The sequence below is a fragment of the Bufo gargarizans genome, chromosome 2, assembly GCF_014858855.1.
Source record: "Bufo gargarizans isolate SCDJY-AF-19 chromosome 2, ASM1485885v1, whole genome shotgun sequence".
Lineage (NCBI taxonomy): Eukaryota > Metazoa > Chordata > Amphibia > Anura > Bufonidae > Bufo > Bufo gargarizans.
Window position 1 is genome coordinate 322,127,303 of NC_058081.1, and position 21,108 is coordinate 322,148,410.

The 21,108-nt window shown below is 40.4% G+C and overlaps 1 protein-coding gene across 1 annotated transcript in view; it reads left to right on the forward strand.

The window, feature by feature from the left end:
- Positions 1–21,108, forward strand: part of PLXNC1 (plexin C1) — a 131,945-nt gene that overhangs the window by 83,937 nt on the left and 26,900 nt on the right. Inside the window, 4 exon segments of the mRNA XM_044280514.1 lie at positions 1,621–1,767; positions 7,489–7,666; positions 13,373–13,476; positions 15,651–15,705. Coding sequence (XP_044136449.1) covers positions 1,621–1,767; positions 7,489–7,666; positions 13,373–13,476; positions 15,651–15,705 — 484 coding nt within the window.

Here is a 21,108-nt window from a genome sequence, read left to right on the forward strand (position 1 = left end):
TATCCCGCAAAAAATGAGCTCCTACTTAAGACAATTGGCTAAAAATTATTTAAAAAAATGACTCTCAGACTATGGAGATACTAAAATGTTTTTTTTTTGTTTTAAAAAAGGACATTATAGTATAAAACCTAAATAAATTTTAAAAAGTAGACATATTAGGTATTGTCACGTCCGTAAGAATCTTCTCTATAAAAATAACACATAACCTAACCCCTCAAATGAACACAGTCAAAAAAATATAATTAAAAACGGTGCCAAAACAGCAATTTTTTGCCAAATTTTCCATTTTAATCCATTTTTCCGTTACAAAGCAAGGGTTAACAGTCAAACAGAACTCTACATTTATTGTCCTTATTTTGTAGTTTACAGAAACACCCCATATGTGGTCGTAAAAGGCTGTATGGCCAAACGACAGGGTGCACAAGGAAATGAGCGCCATATGGTTTTTGGAAGATTTTGCTGGACTGTTTTTTGGACACCATGTCCCATTTGAAGCCCCCTTGATGCACCCCTAGAGTAGAAACTCCATAAAAGTGACCCCTTCTAAGAAACTACACCCCTCAAGGTATTCAGAACTGATTTTACAAACTTTGTTAACCCTTTAAGAGTTATTGGCAAATGGAGATGAAATTGCAGAATTTAAATTTTTTGACAAAAATTGAATATAGAGCAACCAAAAATCATATGTACCCTAAACATTGTCCCAACAAAACTGCCACCTTATCCCGTAGTTTCCAAAATGGGGTCACTTTTATGGAATTTCTACTCTTGGGGTGCATCAGGGGGGCTTCAAATGGGACATGGTGTAAATAAACCAGTCCAGCAAAATCTGCCTTCCTAAAACCATATGCCATACCTTCATTCTGTGACTGTGTGCCCGTACAGCAATTTACGACAAGTCCTCCAGGCACCACCTTCCCCGCTCCGTTCTCAGTGTAGCTGTGGGTCCCTGAGGTGGGACCCAAACCTATCAGACAATGGGGGCATATCCTAACTACATGCCCCTATTGTCTCAGATGGGAATACCCCTTTAAGACCAAAACTGTCTGCAGAGGCAAAGGGTTAAGATCTCCTAGGTTATTGAAAGCTCTTGTCACACCCTCTTCTTGAGTTAGTCTTGAGGTGATTGGCTGAAGGTCTATGGGTGTCATCATACACTGGCTGTCCTCGTGGCCTACATTGCTGGAGGGGCGGAGGAAGGGGCTTAAAAGGGCTCTTGATACCAGAGATTGGAGGCAGAAAAGGACCATGCACTCACTTAATCCTACATTTGCCTTTTTATAAGGGTGAATTTTGCTGCAGTTCCTACATGCTAACCCCCACTTGATTAAGGTGGAAAAAAAACATATCAGCATAGTAAGAGGAAGCAGAAGTGTTATTTCCTCCAGAACCTGTCCCTGACCAGCAGAATAGACGGGATGGTTTTTTCAAAGAACAGTGAAATGTTTGTGGTTAAATATTTTATGAAAGCAGACACCTTCAGACCTCAAAAACTGTGCATGAGCATAAATACACAATGTTGCTAGTCAATAATCTCTTTGTCTTGTCACATACAGCTAAAATGCCTTTCTTTTCAAAAAGATATATATATTTTCCCCTTTATTAATCACTCTCGTATAGGAATCTGTGGGAGAACCATTGTACAGTTTGGTTTCTACATTAAATCAGAGGATTCACAGAGGCCCAATAGATGCAGTAACATGTAAAGCTCTCTACACTTTGAGTGAAGACTGGTTGTTGTGGCAGATAACAGAATTTAGTAGTGTGGTGAGTATTATTTACTACCTGTTCATTTTAACAATTACTTCATCTAGTTATGCCAGAAGGTGTATTTTAAAGGGGTTATTCCGGTTACCAAAAAATTCACTTCATTTTTTTTTTTATGACATAACACTTACTGATAGAAGGTCATCATCCATGATCCCCATTCTGGCACTAGAGATTTCACCCACGTGAAGTAGAGTCAGAGCTTCCTGGGGACGGCAACCCGACCCCAGTATCACATGACTAAAATCAGGACAGACTGCAACTCCGTCCCGTTGTCAGCGGTGCCACCAGTTACCTCAGATAAAGGGGCTGTACAGACTTCAAATGACTGCCCCATGGAGTCGTATGATAACTTTTGTGCCCGGACACTAAGTAAGTGTTTGTTAGGAAGGAGATGGCAGTAGTGCAAGGAAGCCAGGAGGATGCCAGAAAGATCATGCAGGTCCCACCTCCAAACCAAGAAGTTCCAGGGCTATAGAGTCTGAAGAGTAGTAATCAGCAGAGCCTTCCACTTAGTGAAAACAGAATTTGTACAATGTTGCATACATATCTTAAACCGGCTAAGCAGTTGACTATCCCTGGATATTAAATTCTAATAAAAATCAGTTGTGCGGGGGCATTAAACCTGTACCTATAGAAGACCTGCCCTCAAATATCCCCCCCGTCATTAAAATAATCTATGCATTATAGTATATTTCCAAATAATAGTCATAGATTTACCATGTAAGGCCTATTTCACACTTCAGTTATTTGGTCAGTTATTTCCATCAGTTATTGTGAGCCAAAACCAGTAATGAAGCGTGCTTAGAGATAAAGTATAATGGAAAAATTTCCTCCTGTCCTGTGTTTTTGATCCGCACCTGGTTTGGGCTCACAAAAACTGATGAAAATAACTTACCAAATAACTGAGGTGTGAACTAGGCTTAAACCAATATACAAGGGCCAAATAATGTTGCCACATATTACAACCACATAGTGTCTGATAATGCCATGATACTATTTTTCCATTTATAGTAGGTATAATACCACTTTAATTTAGAATGATTCCCATTTCTCAGCTCTATTGTTTGCATGTGAAATGTTGTGCAGCCATTTTTTATCAACCATGTTTGCTTGATGGATATGCACCTGTGACTATGAATATGAATGTGCTAGTCTAAATTTTCTTGTAGTATATATTGAGGGTAGCGCCTCTTTTAGACTGAGCAACGCCCATCTGCCTGGGGTTTCTGAGCAGAGTATAAATGTAGCTGGTTCCTACTATGCCCTGAAAATGTAGGCTTGGGTAAGTCCAAGAGAGGGGGTATATTAGTGTTAGATACCCGTCTGCGGAAGCCACCTTGACACCTGGTAGATGGGCCCAACACACGTTTGATCAAAAATGTGCGCAGAGAGCTTCTATTTTTCAATTTATAGTAGGTATAATACCACTTTAATTTAGAATGATCCTCATTTCTCAGCTCTATTGTTTGCATGTGAAATGTTGTGCAGCCATTTTTTTATCAACCATGTTTGCTTGATGGATATGCACCTGTGACTATCAATATGAATGTGCTAGTCTAAATTTTCTTGTAGTAATGCCACCATACTGTCACTGAATTAAAAACACTACATACAGACCAATATTACAACCATACAGAGACCAGATACTAGATACCAGTTTGACACAGGCAATCTGCAGACCACATAAATTAATACAGTACAGTTAAATCAATAGGATACATCTTTTCTGATTGAAGTTGTACATTTTATTTTCTTCTCCATTCGACAAACCACTATGGAAACTTCTCCTGCTGACTACAGAGTTTGCTGATCAGACCTCTTCAGTGCATCACTTCATCTAATTTCTATCCCCTATAGCAAAAGATCCACACAAACCTATAACACTGCCATTGTGCTGCTGCCAATACTATGCCGGCTGCGTGTGAGGGCCGAATAGGATGCCGGTGCGTAGTGGGAAAATGACCAATTTTTCCGCGCGAGTGCAAAGCGTTTTAATGCGTTTTGCACGCGCGTGAAGAAAATCGGCATGTTTGGTACCCTGACCCGAACCCGGACTTCTTCACAGAAGTTTGGGTTAGGTGTTTTGTAGATTTTATTATTTTCCCTTATAACATGGTTATAAGGGTAAATAATAGCATTCTTAATACAGAATGCTTAGTAAAAAGTAGAGGGGGTAAAAATAATAAACAAATTTAACTCACCCCATCCACTTGGTCGCGTAGCAAATCTCCTCTTCTTTCTGCTTTCTTCAGGACCTGGCTAAAGGACCTTTGATTACGTCACTGCGCTCATCACATGGCCCATCACCATGGGGATGGACCATGTGATGAGCGCAGTGACGTCATCAAAGGTCCTTTAGCCAGGTCCTGAAGAAAGAAGAAGAGATCCGCTATGTGACCAAGTAGATGAGGTGAGTTAAATTTGTTTATTATTTTTAACCCCTCAATGGACATTTTACTAAGCATTCTGTATTAAGAATGCTATTATTTTCCCTTATAACCATGTTATAAGGGAAAATAATAAAGATCGGGTCCCCATCCTGATCGTCTCCTAGCAACCATGCGTGAAAATCGCACCGCATCCGCACTTGCTTGCGGATGCTTGCGATTTTCACGCAGCCCCATTTACTTCTATGGGGCCTGCATTGTGTAAAAAACGCACAATATAGAGCATGCTGCGATTTTCACGCAACGCACAAGTGATGCGTGAAAATCACTGCTCATGTGCACAGCCCCATAGAAATGAATGGGTCCGGATTCAGTGCAGGTGCAATGCGTTCACCTCACACATTGCAACAACGCGGAAAACTTTCCCGTGTGAAAGGGGCCTAAGTGTCTCCATTAATGTACTAACAATGCTGCTCCATGCCTGTAAGCCATCATATTGTTTTTTATCCATTGTTAACTGCTTATAGTTACTTTACGCTATGGGGCCAGGATGACATCTATTTTCATCTCACTTCATTGGAGCATTCCCACCATCCTTCTAAGATATTAGGTTCAGATTGTATGATTATTTTGTGGTAATTTCCTTACAAACCACCAGCATATAAAGCATTATGGATTTGACAATGGAAAATCCAGCCATTTTAAAGTAGAATTCAATTTATTATCATTATAGCAATACAGAATTGTACAGTACAATGATACACTATCATGCTAGATGCATGGTTAGATCAGTAGCAGTCTGTATGTTGTATTCATATTCTGGTTAGTGTTACTGGTGTGACCAGTTTAAGAGCCTGTAGAAAAAACCTAGAATCTAGTGGCTCTGGTGCAAATGTCCCTGTGCCTTTTTACATATGCCAGAGGCTGAAACAAAAAGTGGTTAGGGTGTGTATAGTCAGAGGGAATGTTGCATGATTTCTGCAAATATCTTATTGTAAATGTCCAATATAGGTGGTAGGGCAGCTGCAATGATATGCTGGGTGGTTTTCACCACTCTCTGCAACATCCTTATGTTCAACAGCAGTAGCGCTACCATACCAGACTGTGATGCAACTGGTTAGGATTCTCCCCACTGTAGACCTGTAGAAGTTGCAGAGGATGTGCTGTGACAGGAGGAAAGTGAAGGCGTTGTTGGACTTTTTTTTTTACTGATGTAAGAAGTGACCAAGTAAGATCCTCAACTGCTTGGACACCAAGTAACTTATAGAGGTTGTCTAACTTTAGCAAATGGCATTTATCATGTAGCCAAAATTAATACAAGCCCCTTACTAATGTATTTTGATTGTCCATATTGGCTTCTTTGCTTTCTTGATTCATTTTTTCATTGCATTATACACTGTTCATATCCAGAGGTTACGACTACCCTGCAATCAAACAGTGGTGATTGTGCTTGAGCACTATAAGAAAATCGCTGGCCACCAGAGTATGCAAGCACGGCCACTGCTGCTGAATTGCATTTGTTCGTATTCCCTGGATATCAGCAGTGTATAGTGTGATGGAAAAATGAGTCAAGCCAGCAAAGAAGACAATATGGACAATCACAATACATTAGTAAGTGCCTTGTATTAACTTTCTGTAGATGATAAATAACATTTGCTGAAATGAGACAACCCCTCTAAAACTGCTCACCCTTTCCACCAATGTCCCATCAAAGCTAAATGTTGTGTGCATTCTATTCCCCTTCCTGAAGTCAACAATCATCTCCTAGAATTATTATAGATATTTTATGGCTTTATGAAAAAAATGGTAAGCATAGATTCACAAAGTACAGACATGCTTTATAGATACATATACCCTAGGGACAACTGTTATCCACTGGAAATGTTTTCCAACCTCGAGCCAAACCTATAGTAATGTAATTCTGATTGACGGGGTTGAGAGATTCCATGTGCTTAACGGAGGCCAGGAAGTTGCCACTTGAACCATGTGCCTGACGACATGAGAGGAGAACAATGTGAATAGCCCCTTATTTGTTGTGTATGGTTCAGACAAAAAAAATATATGATTAAGTGCTCTTGCATGGCAAGACCACTTATTGTTATCTCACATATATATTATTATTACTATAGCCAAATTTACCACCCTAACTCCTCCCACAGTTTTTACACTACATAGACAGTAATATACCAAAATGTGCAGATTGGTGTGCCATTACTTTGTGGAACGTTTTGCCGAATGGTTCTCGAAATATCAGCGTTTTTGTGGCGAAATTGGTTCCATAGGAATGAATGGCGGAATGTTCAAAACTAGAGTGTGAGCTGACAAAAGCTAGAGTGTGAGCTGAAAAATTAGGACATGATTTATAAACTCCCTCCCACCTACACAAATCTTATATCAAAACGTTCAGCTATCCCTGCTGCCACTAAAAATGTCCATGGCTAAGCCATAGTCCTGATAGTTTTCACAATATGACCATTTGTTTGCAACTCACGCGGCTCATTGACATTCATTGAAACTCCACTCTAGCCAAATTTGAAGAGACTGCGACTGTGCCTTCATTTTTAATATTTCAGAGACATACTATGCACAAAATGTAGGTCTGGGTCTTGTGATTATCACAATATAAATCTTTTCGCTGTAGGATTTATCATTTTTAAACTACAACCGTTTGAAGATGGCAACTGCCAGTGAAGTGAGCAAGTTGGGGCCGTTTGTTTTTAACCGCTCTTCTCTGCCCTTGCTGTAGAGTGAGTTGCCATAGCAACCCAGGTGTGTGAGCAGCCAGCAGAGTGACAAAAGCTAGAGTGTGAGCTGAAAAATCAGAATATGATTTCTAAACTGCCACCACTCCCTCATTTTCAAGCCCACCTACACAAATCAGCTGCTAATGATTTTATAAATGTATGTTTTAATGTAACTGTGAAGCACTTTGGGCAACAACATTGCAATTAAATGTGCTATATAAATAAATAAAAGTTGAAATGCATTTCTAACTCTATTAAGCTTGCCATGTGTACTTTTTAAATTTGATCAATCAATTGGTTAGTGTAATGTTTACTATCTTTACTCACTCCAAACACTCCACACAGTTACTCTGCCCAGTTCAATCTTTCCACAGTTACTCCAGCCACTACAACAACACAACAGTTACTCAAGCCACTCCACCCAGTTACTCCGCCCACTCCAGTTGTAGACTACTGGTGGAGGCAAGAACAATTCACACAATTTCCCCAGAAATTGTAGCTTTTATAGTTTAGAAATATAATGCAATTATGACATCAATATCACATCAGTTGCTATAAATGAATGATGCAGTTTATTGTTGTTTTAGGAGCTAAATGTCCATTTTCCAAAAACATCAGAACACGAAGACGAAGATACCAGTCAATATCTTAAAGTAACAGTTTTAGATTGTGATACAATTGGACAAGTGAAAGAAAAAATTCTTCAATCTTTCAAGATTAATAAAGGATATTGTTTTGAACATCCACTTTGTGATATTGGTTTAGGTAAGATCTCAAGATATGTTTGTATTAAGAGTTTAGCACTGTCTCAATTAAGGCAACCACGATGCTTCCTTTACACAACTAAATCATTTTTGCTCTTACTATACAATAGCTAAGGGATGGATTTAAATGATTTGATACATTTTGAAAATATTTTTACTGTTTTACAGTTTTTATTTTTCATGGCGTAACCATGAAAGTAATTGCAAAATATGTGCATATGCCTTTTGTTTAAAAAGGACCTTTCATCAGAAAAAAGTGTGTGCAATTCTTATGCTACCTTATCGGGCTGCTGCCACTGATGTCCGGACACTTTCTTTTTTTTAAAAAGAACCCCCCGTTCACCCTCTGTGCTCCCCGTTTGTTTTGTCGCCTCATATGCAAAGTGAGGCGACTTGGTTATAGTAGGAGTTGACATTTTAGTTCTGCTGGGCGTGGTTATCTTCTCCCTGGCAGCGAGCGCATCTTATCGCAGAGCCCCTCTCTTAGCCAGGGAGAAGGAGCTCAAGTTCTCGCGAGACAGACAAGCTCGGTCTGGAGGTCTACAAGCTCAAGCGAGAACTTGAGCTCCTTCTCCCTGGCTAAGAGCGGGGCGCTGCGTTTGGATGCACTCGCTGCCAGGGAGAAGATAACCGCGCCCAGCAGAACTAAAATGTCAACGCCTACTATAACCAAGTCACCTCATTTGCATATGAGGCGACAAAACAAACGGGGAGCACAGCAGGCAAACGGGGGGTCCTTTTGAAAAAAATAAAGTGTCCGGACATCAGTGGCAGTAGCCCGATAAGGTAGTATAAGAATTGCACACACTTTTTTTTTTTTAATGAAAGGTCCTCTTTAAAGATGGCTTGTCATCTCTCTGGTTTGTTCTAGTAAACAATTGTATCATCCATAAAATTTCAACTCTGGAGACTTGTTACAGAAGCGGATGCAAATCCGCTGTGCCACTGAACTGACTGACTTGGGGCTACTCCTAAGGAAGTTATCCTGGCATCTAGAATGTAGTCTTCCCTGCAGGCAAACCACCAAGTGGCTACCTCCTGAAGTAATTTCACTCCAGAGGCTGCTGACCCATGGGGCTCAAAAGACACCAGTGGGAAGTAACAAGGTATCAGGCAAAAACAGTAGTCGGGAAACAATCCAGGCAGTGTATGAGTAATCCAGCAAACAGTCCAAAGGTCAGTGCAGGTAGCGCAGATTCAGAATGAGGAACAGAAAGAGGTCAGGTCAGGCAGCAATGTGGCAAATACTGAAATAAGCAGAATTCTGTACATGGGCAGACAAACAAGACAATTGTGGACCTTTGCAGGAAACTAGCTAATTAGAATCTATTGCTCAGGCACCTTCTCACAGTGGAGTTAAGGGGTTGTCCCACAAAAAATATCCTACAGTTTTCAAACTAGCACCTGGGTCTAAATACTTTTGTTATTGCATGTAATTAAAAATGTCACATAGCCACAGAGTTATTTCTTAACATGTATCTGTGTAGCGCCACCTGCTGTTTTTGTTTGTTTTTCTTATTTCTTTGGTCTATTTACTGACAAGGCTGCACATGCTCAGTTTCATCCTTCAACTTCCTCCTGAGCTGTGATAGGGAGAAAGCTCCAGAAGAAAGACACGCCTCCTGGGAAAGTATGCTCCCCTTGAGCTGCCACCTTCATAAAAATCTAGCAGAGCAGTGAATGGGAGTTCTCTGGGTCCATGTGAGGTACAGGGCTGGTTCTAGCTTTGCTAGAAGGAGTTGTCATTTACTATAGGATGTCTTTCATTTTTTACATTTATCATGGGATAACCCCTTTAAAGGGATTGTCTCACTTCAGTAAGTGGCATTTATCATGTAGAGAAAAGTAATACAAGGCACTTACTAATGTATTGATATTATCCATATTGCCTCCTGTTCTGGCTGGATTCATTTTTCCAGCACATTATACACTGCTTGTTTCCATGGTTACAGACCACCCTGCAATCCATCAGCAGTGGTCGTGCTTGTACACTATAAAAAAAAAAAGCACCATCTTAAAGTGAGCTCCCACGGTCCAGGCCACCAGTGAGAATAGCGCTTTTTCCTATAATGCGCAAGCACAACCACCACTGATGGATTGCAGGGTGGTCTGTAACCACGGAAACAAGCAGTGTATAATGTGATGGAAAAATGAATCAAGCCAGCATAGTAACCAATATGGATAATAAAAATATATTAGTAAGTGCCTTGTATTAACTTTCTCTACATGATAAATCCCACTTGCTGAAGTGAGACAACCCCTTTAAATACCCTAAGGTGGCCAGCCTTTGTCTCAGAAAGACTGAGGTAAATAGATACTGAAGACATGTCCAGAGGGACATGGAACCATTCGGACTAATTTACCAGAACTCTGCATTTTCCATTCCATTGTGATACCTCACAGATATATATGGATAAAGTAAAATCTGGGTGTTAACATTTTTCTTGTCAAAGTGTGTAATGCTGTTGGCTGGACACCCAACTTCAAAACTGGACTTCATCTACGGCAGATAGGTAACAACAATGTCTCTAAGTACTCATATACCCCCAGGACTTACATTAGGGCAAAACAATGTAACATCCACACAGTTGCATGAAAACATACTACCAAACGTATTAATACTAACAGGTAACAAGACTGCAAGAAAATTGGAACTCACCAGTAGATGACTACAACAGGATGGTAATGGTGGAACGAATGGATGATGATGAAACAAATGGATGATGGGGAATGATTAGAACTGATGAATAAACAGATTCCAGCTGACCCTTGGTTTAGATTTCGCTGTATCTTTGCCACTGATCCTTACTGTCCCTTAAGAAATGTCCCTAATTTGTAATACTGACCCTAACGCAAACAACATGAGGGCAAAGAGACAAAAAACTCAAACTGAAAAGCAAGGACACTTTTCCAAATCAAGACACGTTTCCAGAAACAAATCAAGACAGTTTCCATGCACAGTGACAATGATATATTCCCTCAATGTACTAGCCTGTAAGAGCAGAATGCTATATTCCCCAAAACTGGGTAAAATCGTTGACTTATATAACCATCCGTACCAAACATTGCCTCATAAGAGTACGACCACACGCTACGTACCGTGTACTATGTGGCCGTGCAGGCCGCAGCTGGCTCTTGTTAAACTAATGAGAACACACTGTTTAGTCCATTGTATTATTAATTGCTGCGCAGCACTGTCAATACCACTGTGGTCATTAATAATGTAGACCGACAAACCAGTACTGTCTTCCAGCTCTGGTCAATACAATAAGGGGAATTTTTAACATCAGTTCTTCAGGTATAGCATTGCTTTAATTTGCACCAAATAAATAAAATGTCACTTAATATACAGTATTTGGTGCATTTTAAGACTTTCTATGCCAACCCTTTACTGGAGTAAGTGGCAGTATGGCAGTAAATATAGAAAAAAGATTGCGGTACTAACCACTGGAAATCTTCTTTATTCCAAAATAACAATTAAAAGCGGCATTGTGGTATGTAAAAAGGCAACTGCTGTTTCGTGCACTGGTGCTTCTTCTGGGATTTGTGCCATGCTGTTAACCATTTCATTACCATCACACTAAAAACAGCAATTCAATTCATTCAAAGGTGGCATTTCTATCATTAAGACCTGAAGGAACCATCACATTAATTTTGATAATTAATATTGCTTCCTTCCTAAGCAATTCTTTGTGTCCCTCACCCCCTGCGCCCAAAGTGTGTACGATCTGCAGGCCTGCAAACCAAAGTATGTGTGCATCTCCATTACGCATGTTTTTTACATGCTCAATAAGTCGAGGTGTGCCTCGCCCCTTAGAGATTGATCTCAGATGTTCTCTAAATCTTTCATACAGACCGCAAATCGTCTTTCCAATATAGAAATAATTGCATGGGCAGAAAATAGCATATACCAAATACTTTGTTCTGCAGTTTATAAAGTCATTTACTACCTAATCAACACCTCCCATATTCATCTGCCTGAAGCCGCAATTAAAGTGACAATATGAACAATGCCCACGTTTGAAGGTACCTCTAGGAGCCATTCTATCCAACCAGGTAGTATGTGGTCTGGTATATCTGCTCCTAACTAGTACATCTTAAATGGTTTTACTTCTTCTGAAAGAGATGATCGGTTGTCCTTCCACCAATTCACCTAACCCTGCATCTCCCTCAAGTGCTTATATCCCTGTAAATGACTCTCTGGCCTCATGCACACTACAGTATTTTTTTGCGGTCCGCAAAAAGGGGTTCTGTTGTTCCGCGATCCGTTTCTGTTTTTGTTTCCTTGTGTCTTCCTTTATTTTTGGAGGATCTCCAAACATGAAGGAAAGTAAAAAAAAAATCTAAGTTTAGTTTGCCATGCAAATGATAGGAAAAAAACAGACGCGGATGACAATCTTGTGTGCATCCGTGTTTTTTCACGGACCCATTGACTTGAATGGGTCCGCGAACCGTTGTCCGTGAAAAAAAATAGGACAGGTCATATTTTTTTCATGGACTGCAAACACGGATCACGGACGCGGATGACAAACGGTGCATTAGCAGAGTTTTCCACTGACCCATTGAAAGTCAATGGGTCCGCAGAAAATCACGGAAAACAGAACAACGGACACGGGACACAACAACGGTCATGTGCATGAGGCCTCGTTTGAATGAACTGCATTGCTGTTTTTAGTGTGGTGGCAATGAAATGGTTAACAGCATGACGTGGGTGCACCCAAGCAAGGCCCAATGGTAGTGCCATCACCTTTCCATGTACTCTGCATCCTGTACCGCAATGACGCTTTTAATATTTTTTTTGGAATAAAGAAGATTTCCAGTGGTGAGTTCCACAAACTTTTTTCTATATTTACTGCCATTTACTACGCTAACATCGCTGAGCACCTATACCGCTGTTTTGTACACACACTCCAGGTCCCGGTGAAGGTGGTGGGAGTTGGTTGCTGTGCAGATTCTTGCGTTGCAGTGCTGCTCGTTGCCTATACTGGAGTAAGATTGCAACCATTTTTGTGACTTTTTGAGTGGTTTAAGTTGAGTGGCATCGAGTGGAGTGCACAAATAAGGCCAAAAAGTCATAAAACCATATTTTGCAACTCTTTGACACCAGAATTCTGGAGTGCAGGACATTATAAATTCCCTTCAGTGTCCCACTGCTGTTACTCCACACCTGGTGTACCAGCATTGAGTCATGAGGTAATAAACTGCTTTATTAAGGCTACTTTCACATATGTTTTCCTTTCAGGTTTTGGGATCTGGCACAGGCTCTCAAAACTGGAGAAAAACTCTTCAGTTTTGTCCCCATTCATTGTCAATGGGGTGAACAAACCGGAACAAAGTGGATCAGAATGCATTCCGTTCTGTGATCGGGCACATAACCGCTTTTTGTGTCCAGCATGGGAAACTCGACAAGCCAGATATGGCAGCTAAAACCATTCTAAGTCAATGGGCGCCGGATCCGGTTTCATTTTGATATAATATAACCGGATCCGTTCTGAACAGATATAGCCAGTTGTATTATGTGAACTGATGCATTTTACTGTGGTTTTGAGGACCCCTGCCGAATCTCAAAACCAGACAGCAAAAACACAGATGTGAAAGTAGCCTTAGGCTGCTAATGCTCTATACTTTATTTCTACAAAATCTAACTATAGAAGAATGGTCGCACGTCTGTAGTTTTTCTGTAACTTTGTTTCACTTCTATTACCAGAGCTTCACCACGGTCAGACATTTAAGGAGCTCTCAGACATAGATTCTTCTAATGTAATGATGGACGGTAACATCAAAAAGTTAAACACCATAAAACATTATCAGGTAATTATATACAAAAAGGTCACTTCTAAGTCACTGTTTTCAACAAATGTATTTAAAGTGGTACAAACTGAAGGGCCATATAAAAAATAACTGGCATAAATAGTATCAACATTTGTTTAACCCGTTAAAGGGGTAACTTGGCCAGTACTGTACAAAGCAGAAATGCAATCACCTATTTCCCCTCCAGTCCATTTCAGAGCTGTGGGCCGGTCTGTGCTCCTTCCAGCCCCCGGCTTGTAAACTTCCGGATGGGGTTACATGCACTTGCAGGGAGACCATACAAGTATTTTCAGTGCACACTGGCTGTCACTAGGGTTGAGCAAATCGAGCTTCAGATTATAGATCCGAAGTCGATTTGTTAAAAAACTTTTTGGACGTTTCCGTGTACAGCATTAAAATATGTGCTCAGTTTAATAGAAATCCGAAGTCTGCTTCAGTACTGACGTACCCGTCAGTACCAAAGCCGACTTCGGATTCCTATTTTAAAATGTTTTTAACCCTTTTTACCCCAGAGTTTTTTTGTTTTTGCATTTTCGTTTTGCGCTCCCTGCCTTCCCAGAGCCAAACCTTTTTTTTTTTTTTCGTTCACACGAGGGCTTGTTTTTTCCAATACCACTATTTCATATCATATATGATGTAGTGGGACCAGTTACTTTCATCCTCCAGGTCAGAAAGAATCTTGAAAAAAAAAAAACTAGAAAAAAATCAGTTTTATTTTTTCGTACCATATTTTGACCCTGTAACTTTTTTGTAGGTATGGAGCTGTGTGCCATTTTTTTAAGAACCATCTGTACTTTTCATTGATTCCATTCTGGGGTGTATACGACTTTTTGATCAATTTCTATTTATTTTTCTGTTGCAAGTGAAGCGACCAAAATAATCTGCCATTTGTACGTTTTTTCCTGTTTTGCCATTTGCCCTTTGGGTAAAATATTTTTATATTTTTATAAAAGGGCCCATCCCTCTGTCTAACCACTGCTGTCACAGTTGCTATTGTTTTCTCTGTACAACATTAGAGTTTGGCCTCTTGCACACGACCGTATGTCTTTTTTTATTTATTTTGCGGTCTGCAAAAAAACGGATTCGCCAAAAAATACGGATGCATTCCGTGTGCATTCCGTTTTTTGTGGACCGGAGCATCTTGCCCCTAATAGAACAGTACTATCCTCGTCCATTATGCGGACAATAATAGGACATGTTATATGTTTGAATGGAACGGAAATATGGAAACGGAAGGCATACGGAGTACCTTTCTTTTTTTTTGCGGATCCATTAAAATGAATGGTTCCATATACGGACTGCAAAAAACGGAACAGAAACAGAAAAAAAAATGTTTGTGTGCAAGAGGCCTTTAAGTGACTACTGAAGCTTGATTTATTATTGCTATGTACAGTCTTATGGTATGAGCTCCCCATAGTGATGGTTGCAGGCAGTCATTTTAATGTTACTTGAATGGAAGAACCAGCTATGGAGCTCTGTAATACAAAAAGGGACGCTGACACTTATAAAGATACATTCTGAAATTATTCAACTGTTTGGCCAATTTATATTCAATAAACCCCAAAAAGAGTACATTAGTATGTGTGAATAATCTACTGTATAAACAAGAACAATCATTATGTGTCTTATTTTTCTCTCATTGACTCTATATGAAGCAACTGTTCGGTTGCTCATCATTGGTAGATTTTTCTCTATTTTTATAAATTATCTCCACATGTAAATGCACCTACACAGGATAAGTGATTGATTGCTGGGCAGGTCCGACTGCTGTAATGTACCCGATTTCCCGTGTGAATGAAACAGTATGGACCACTGCTCCATTCACCTTTATGGGACTGACAGAGATAGCGCTCATGAACCACAGATACATTACTAGGAATATAAGTATACATTATTATATTCCTGAAATTATGTTTTCATTTTATTTACATTATGCAGCTAGGGACATAATCCTAGGTTCACCCTATAGAACAGTAGAGATGTTGGTTGAGATCCTGTCCTGTGAGATTAGGAAACCGTTTCCTCAAAAAAATATTGCATGGACCTGTAATATGTTCTTGTGAAGTTGACCTTACTGCAATCAAACTCCAGTTATATAGAATAAAATCAGTTAGATTTTTTACATTACCACTGTTAAATAATTAATTGTTCATGATCTTGACAATTTTTTCTAGATTGATAATGGCGCAACAATTAAACTCATTGTGAAAAAAAATGGTGACCTACCAGGTAATGTAATAATTACTGTACATCTTTCAGACTGCGGTGGACTGATTCTTGAGAATAAATTCTTTGTTCCATTATTAGTGTTTTCAGCCTCAGGCCTTCTGCACACGACCGTAGGTGTCCCTGCATTTGCGGGAGATGCAATACCGTTTCGTGTGCATTCCGCATCTCGGATGCGGACCCATTGACTTGAATGAGTCCGCAAATCCGGAGATACAGAACGGAAGCATGGAACGGAACACTTCAGAAGCACTACGGAGTGCTTCCGTGGGGTTCCATTCGGTACTTCCGTTCCGCTAAAAGCTAGAACTTGCTCTATCTTTTTTTGTGGAACGGACGGATGCCGACCCAATGCACGGAACGGAACGAATACATTCGCGTGCAGGACGCCTTACAATGCATTTGAAAAGTCTTCAGACCGGTTAACTTTTTCATGTTCATGTTACGGCCTTTTGCTAAAGTAAGAAATAAAAATCTAGTTTTCCCAATCTGCACTCAATACCCCATAATGAGAAACAGAAAACAGAATTTTAGAAATTGCTAATAAATTATTAATGAGGTAAACTAAAATTTTGCACGGATATAAGCATTCAGACTCTTTGCTATGACATTTCTCTTGAACTTTGTAAATAGAACAAAGCCCAGCAATGTATAAACAAGTAATCCTCCTGCATAAAATCAACACGTTTCAACCATAAAACAGGTCTTCTTCATGGATTTATAGTATAAAGTATTCAGATACAGGCATATAACTGCAACACAAAAGGCATCATATATATGATTATGTGCACACTATGCACTTTAGCTTACATAGGCAGTACAACCAGAAAACTGAAGGTGCGTTTTCTTGAGCAGCTGAATGCTATCACCAACAAAAATAAAAATCGTAACATCTCTGGCGCATCTAAACACTTTTTGGAACAACATAATAGTAAGGTTGCGTCCCTCAGTTTAATTGGTGTAGAAAAAGTTAAATTATACAAGCGAGGGGGCAGCTTCAAAAAATTATTATTGGAGAGAGAAGCTTTTGGGATTTTTACCTTAAACACAGCTCACCCTTATGGAATGAATTATCATACAGATATTTTATTACATTATTAATATATGATTGTTTCGTGTCATTATATGATTTACTCTTTTTTAGTGCAAGTCAGTCTTCAGCCACAGGCATGGACTTCAAGAGTTAATATTATCTACATTTTACCCTACACCTGTACCGCAGGCTTTCCTTAACATTTTCAATAGATTTTATCCCCCCCTTTTTTGCTTAAAAAGTAGTTATATGCCTGTATCTGAATACTTTATGCTATAATTCCATGAAGAAGACCTGTTTTATGGTTGAAACGCATTGATTTTATGCAGGAGGATTACTTGTTTATACATAGTTTTTTTTATGAAGAAATAAAGAATCATTGATTTTACTCACTGGATCCATTTGGACTTTTTTGCCATTTCCCTTGAAATGGCACAGATCTGTAGAAGGGTATAAAAAAAAATTCTGCTCCACTGAAAGTTCAGTGGCCCCCATAATTCTTAAATTGAAGAAGTTTGGAATAATCAGGACTTTTCATAGAGCTGGCCACCCCACCAAACTAAGTAATCAGGAGAGAAGGGCCTTGGTAAGAACAGTGACCAAGAACCCTATGGTCACTCTGGCTGAGCGCCAAAAAATGCAGATGAGAGAAACTTCCAGAAGGTCAACCATTACTGCAGCACTCCACCAATCTGAGCTTTACTCCTCAGTAAAAGACACTTGAACGCTGCCTGAAATTTGCTCCTAAAGGACTCTCCGACTGAGAAAGAAGATCCTCTAGTCTGATGAAATCAAGATTGAAATCTTTTGGCCTCAATTCACAGCGTTATGGAGGAAGCCAGAAACTGCTCATTGCCTCCCCAATACCATCCCTACAGTGACACATGGTGGTGGCAGCATCATGCTGGGGGGATGAAAACTTTAATTTAGTTTAATTTTAGCACAAAGCCATTATATAACAAAATGTGAAAGAGTCTGAAGACTTTCCGAAGGCATTGTCTATGTTGCTGTAAGTGTGCTTGTTGAAAATCTCAAATGAAATTTATGGCAGAAAGGATTTATGTAAGGAAACAAACAGAAGAGAGATTGATACCACAGAATATCAGTACAACAGTCAGGGGCGTCGTTGGGTCAAAACATTTGGGGCTGGAGCCCCGGATGTTTTTTCCAGTGGCCTGAATGTTTATGCTGGTGGGATTTTTATTTTATTTTATTAGGCTATTCCTAGCCGTCTGGGCAATCCCACAGATCATCCTCCAACCCCCCTTTTACTTGTTCTACTACTTGCAGGCTGAGCGGGCATGAGTTCAGAATTTCCGTCACTTCGGTCGCAATTCTGTTCTGTTCGCATGATCCAGCGAGACCCGCCGTGAGAGGTCACGGGTCTCGCAGGATCACGTGTCACAGAACAGAATTGCGGACAGAAGTGACTGAAATTCTGAATTCATGCCCGCGCAGCCTCCAGGTAGCAGAACAAGTACAAGGGGAGTTGACGGGTTCCAACTTGCGACACTTGTTGATGGGTTCCTTCACAGATTACAACTGATTCTGGCATCCCTGCAGCACAATCTGTGATTAGTTTATAGTTGGGGAGTTTGCTAAATTTTAAATTAGGCTGACCATAGGTTAGGATGATCTGTGGGGTTGCCCAGACGGCTAGGCCCTTCACTGTAGTTATTAACCCCTTTCAGCAGTCCTCTATTCACTGAAGGGGGGACTGCTAAAAGGGGTTAATAACTACTGTGAAGACCCCCCCCCGGTGGTGATGAGGGCGTGGCTTCAAGGGGTGGGGGCGTGGCTTCACGGGGGCTCATGCCATAGATGTCTTTAGACCCTAGCATCGCCCCTGACAACAGTGAAACAAAAAATTGTAGTAGGAAATTCAAGTCTGGAGTTCTGTACCTAATTGACCACACCATGGTAAAAGAACAGTGCCACTCCATTCTTTGTTAAAAATAAAAATAAAAAATTAAAGGCCATGGACACCTTGTAAGTGTGTATACATAGATTGCTGTCAGTCATTGATAGTTGCACACAGGGAAGGTGTTATCAGTGATTGATGGCAATCTCTGTGTAAATGTGTACTGTACAGTACAGTCGTGGCCAAAAGTTTTGAGAATTACATAAATATTGGAAATTGGAAAAGTTGCTGCTTACGTTTTTATAATAGCAATTTGCATATACTCCAGAATGTTATGAAGAGTGATCAATGAATTGCATAGTCCTTCTTTGCCATGAAAATTAACTTAATCCCCAAAAAAACTTTCCACTGCATTTCATTGCTGTCATTAAAGGACCTGCTGAGATTATTTCAGTAATCGTTTTGTTAACTCAGGTGAGAATGTTGACGAGCACAAGGCTGGAGATCATTATGTCAGGCTGAGTGGGTTAAAATGGCAGACTTGACCTGTTAAAAGGAGGGTGATGCTTGAAATCATTGTTCTTCCATTGTTAACCACGGTGACCTGCAAAGGAACACGTGCAGCCATCATTGCGTTGCATAAAAATGGCTTCACAGGCAAGGATATTGTGGCTACTAAGATTGCACCTCAATCAACAATTTATAGGATCCTCAAGAACTTCAAGGAAAGATGTTCAATTTTTGTTAAGAAGGCTTTAGGGCGTCCAAGAAAGTCCAGCAAGCGCCAGGATCGTCTCCTAAAGAGGATTCAGCTGCGGGATCGGAGTGCCACCAGTGCAGAGCTTGCTCAAGAATGGCAGCAGGCAGGTGTGAGCGCATCTGCACGCACAGTGAGGCGAAGACATTTGGAAGATGGCCTGGTGTCAAGAAGGGCACCAAAGAAGCCACTTCTCTAAAAAAAAAAAAAAAAAAACATCAGGGACAGATTGATCTTCTGCAGAAAATATGGTGAATGGACTGCTGAGGACTGGGGCAAAGTCATATTCTCCAATGAAGTCTTTCCGATTGTTTGGGGCATCAGGAAAAAGGCTTGTCCGGAGAAGAAAAGGTGAGCGCTACCATCAGTCCTGTGTCATGCCAACAGTAAAGCATCCTGAGACCATGTATGGGGTTGCTGCTCATCCAAGGGAGTGGGCTCACTCACAATTTTGCCCAAAAACACAGCCATGAATAAAGAATGGTACCAAAACACCCTCCAACAGCAACTTCTTCCAACCATCCAACAACAGTTTGATGAAGAACAATGCATTTTCCAGCACGATGGAGCACCATGCCATAAGGCAAAAGTGATAACTAAGTGGCCCGGGGACCAAAACATTGACATTTTTGGTCCATGGCCTGGAAACTCCCCAGATCTTAATCCCATTGAGAACTTGTGGTCAATCCTCAAGAGGCGAATGGACAAACAAAAACCCACTAATTCTGACAAACTCCAAGAAGTGATTATGAAAGAATGGGTTGCTATCAGTCAGGAATTGGCCCAGAAGTTGATTGAGAGCATGCCCAGTCGAATTGCAGAGGTCCTGAAAAAGAAGGGCCAACACTGCAAATACTGACTCTTTGCATAAATGTCATGTAATTGTCGATAAAAGCCTTTGAAACGTATGAAGTGCATGTAATTATATTTCACTACATCACAGAAACAACTGAAACAAAGATCTAAAAGGAGTTTAGCAGCAAACTTTGTGAAAACTAATATTTGTGTAATTCTCAAAACTTTTGGCCACGACTGTACATAGATAGCTGTCACTCACTGATAGCTGTATACAGGTGAGGTGTTATCAGTGATTGATATCATTCTATGGGGGAGAGTTATCATTCCCTGTGTGCTTGAAAAGTGGAGTTAAAAAGTCACACCTGTTCCTTTTTTTAACTGTGACGTTTAAAAAAATGGTCGCATCTCCTCTTTTTTGCCGTCCTCACTTTTTTTTTTATGGGGCGTGGCTAGGGTGGGAAAGAGTAACAGCGGCCCTCAGCTGTTGTAGAATGGGGCTTGGCTAGGGTGGGAAAGAGTAACAGCGGCCCTCAGCTGTTGTAGATTTCTGGTTAGGCGCACAGACTGCAGGAGGATGTGCCTAATTTATGATGAGGCATTCACCTCATCATAAATTTGGAGCATCCTCCAGCAGCACAGGGGATATCAAGACAGGTGCAGAAATCCCTAGTCTTGATAAATCTCCCCCATATGTATACAGAGAGAGCTGTTAGCACCTCCCCTGTGTACAACTATAAGTGACTATCAGTGATTGATAGCATTCTCTGTGTAAGTGTGTATACAGAGAGCGCTGTCAATCACTGAAAGTTGTACATGGGGAAGTGTTATCTGTGATTGATCGCTTTCTCTGTGTGCGTATGTATAGAAAGATATCTGTCAATCACTGATAGCTGCACACAGGAGATATCTTTTCAGTGATTGATGGCATTCCCTGCATAAGGTCAGTCACTGATAGCT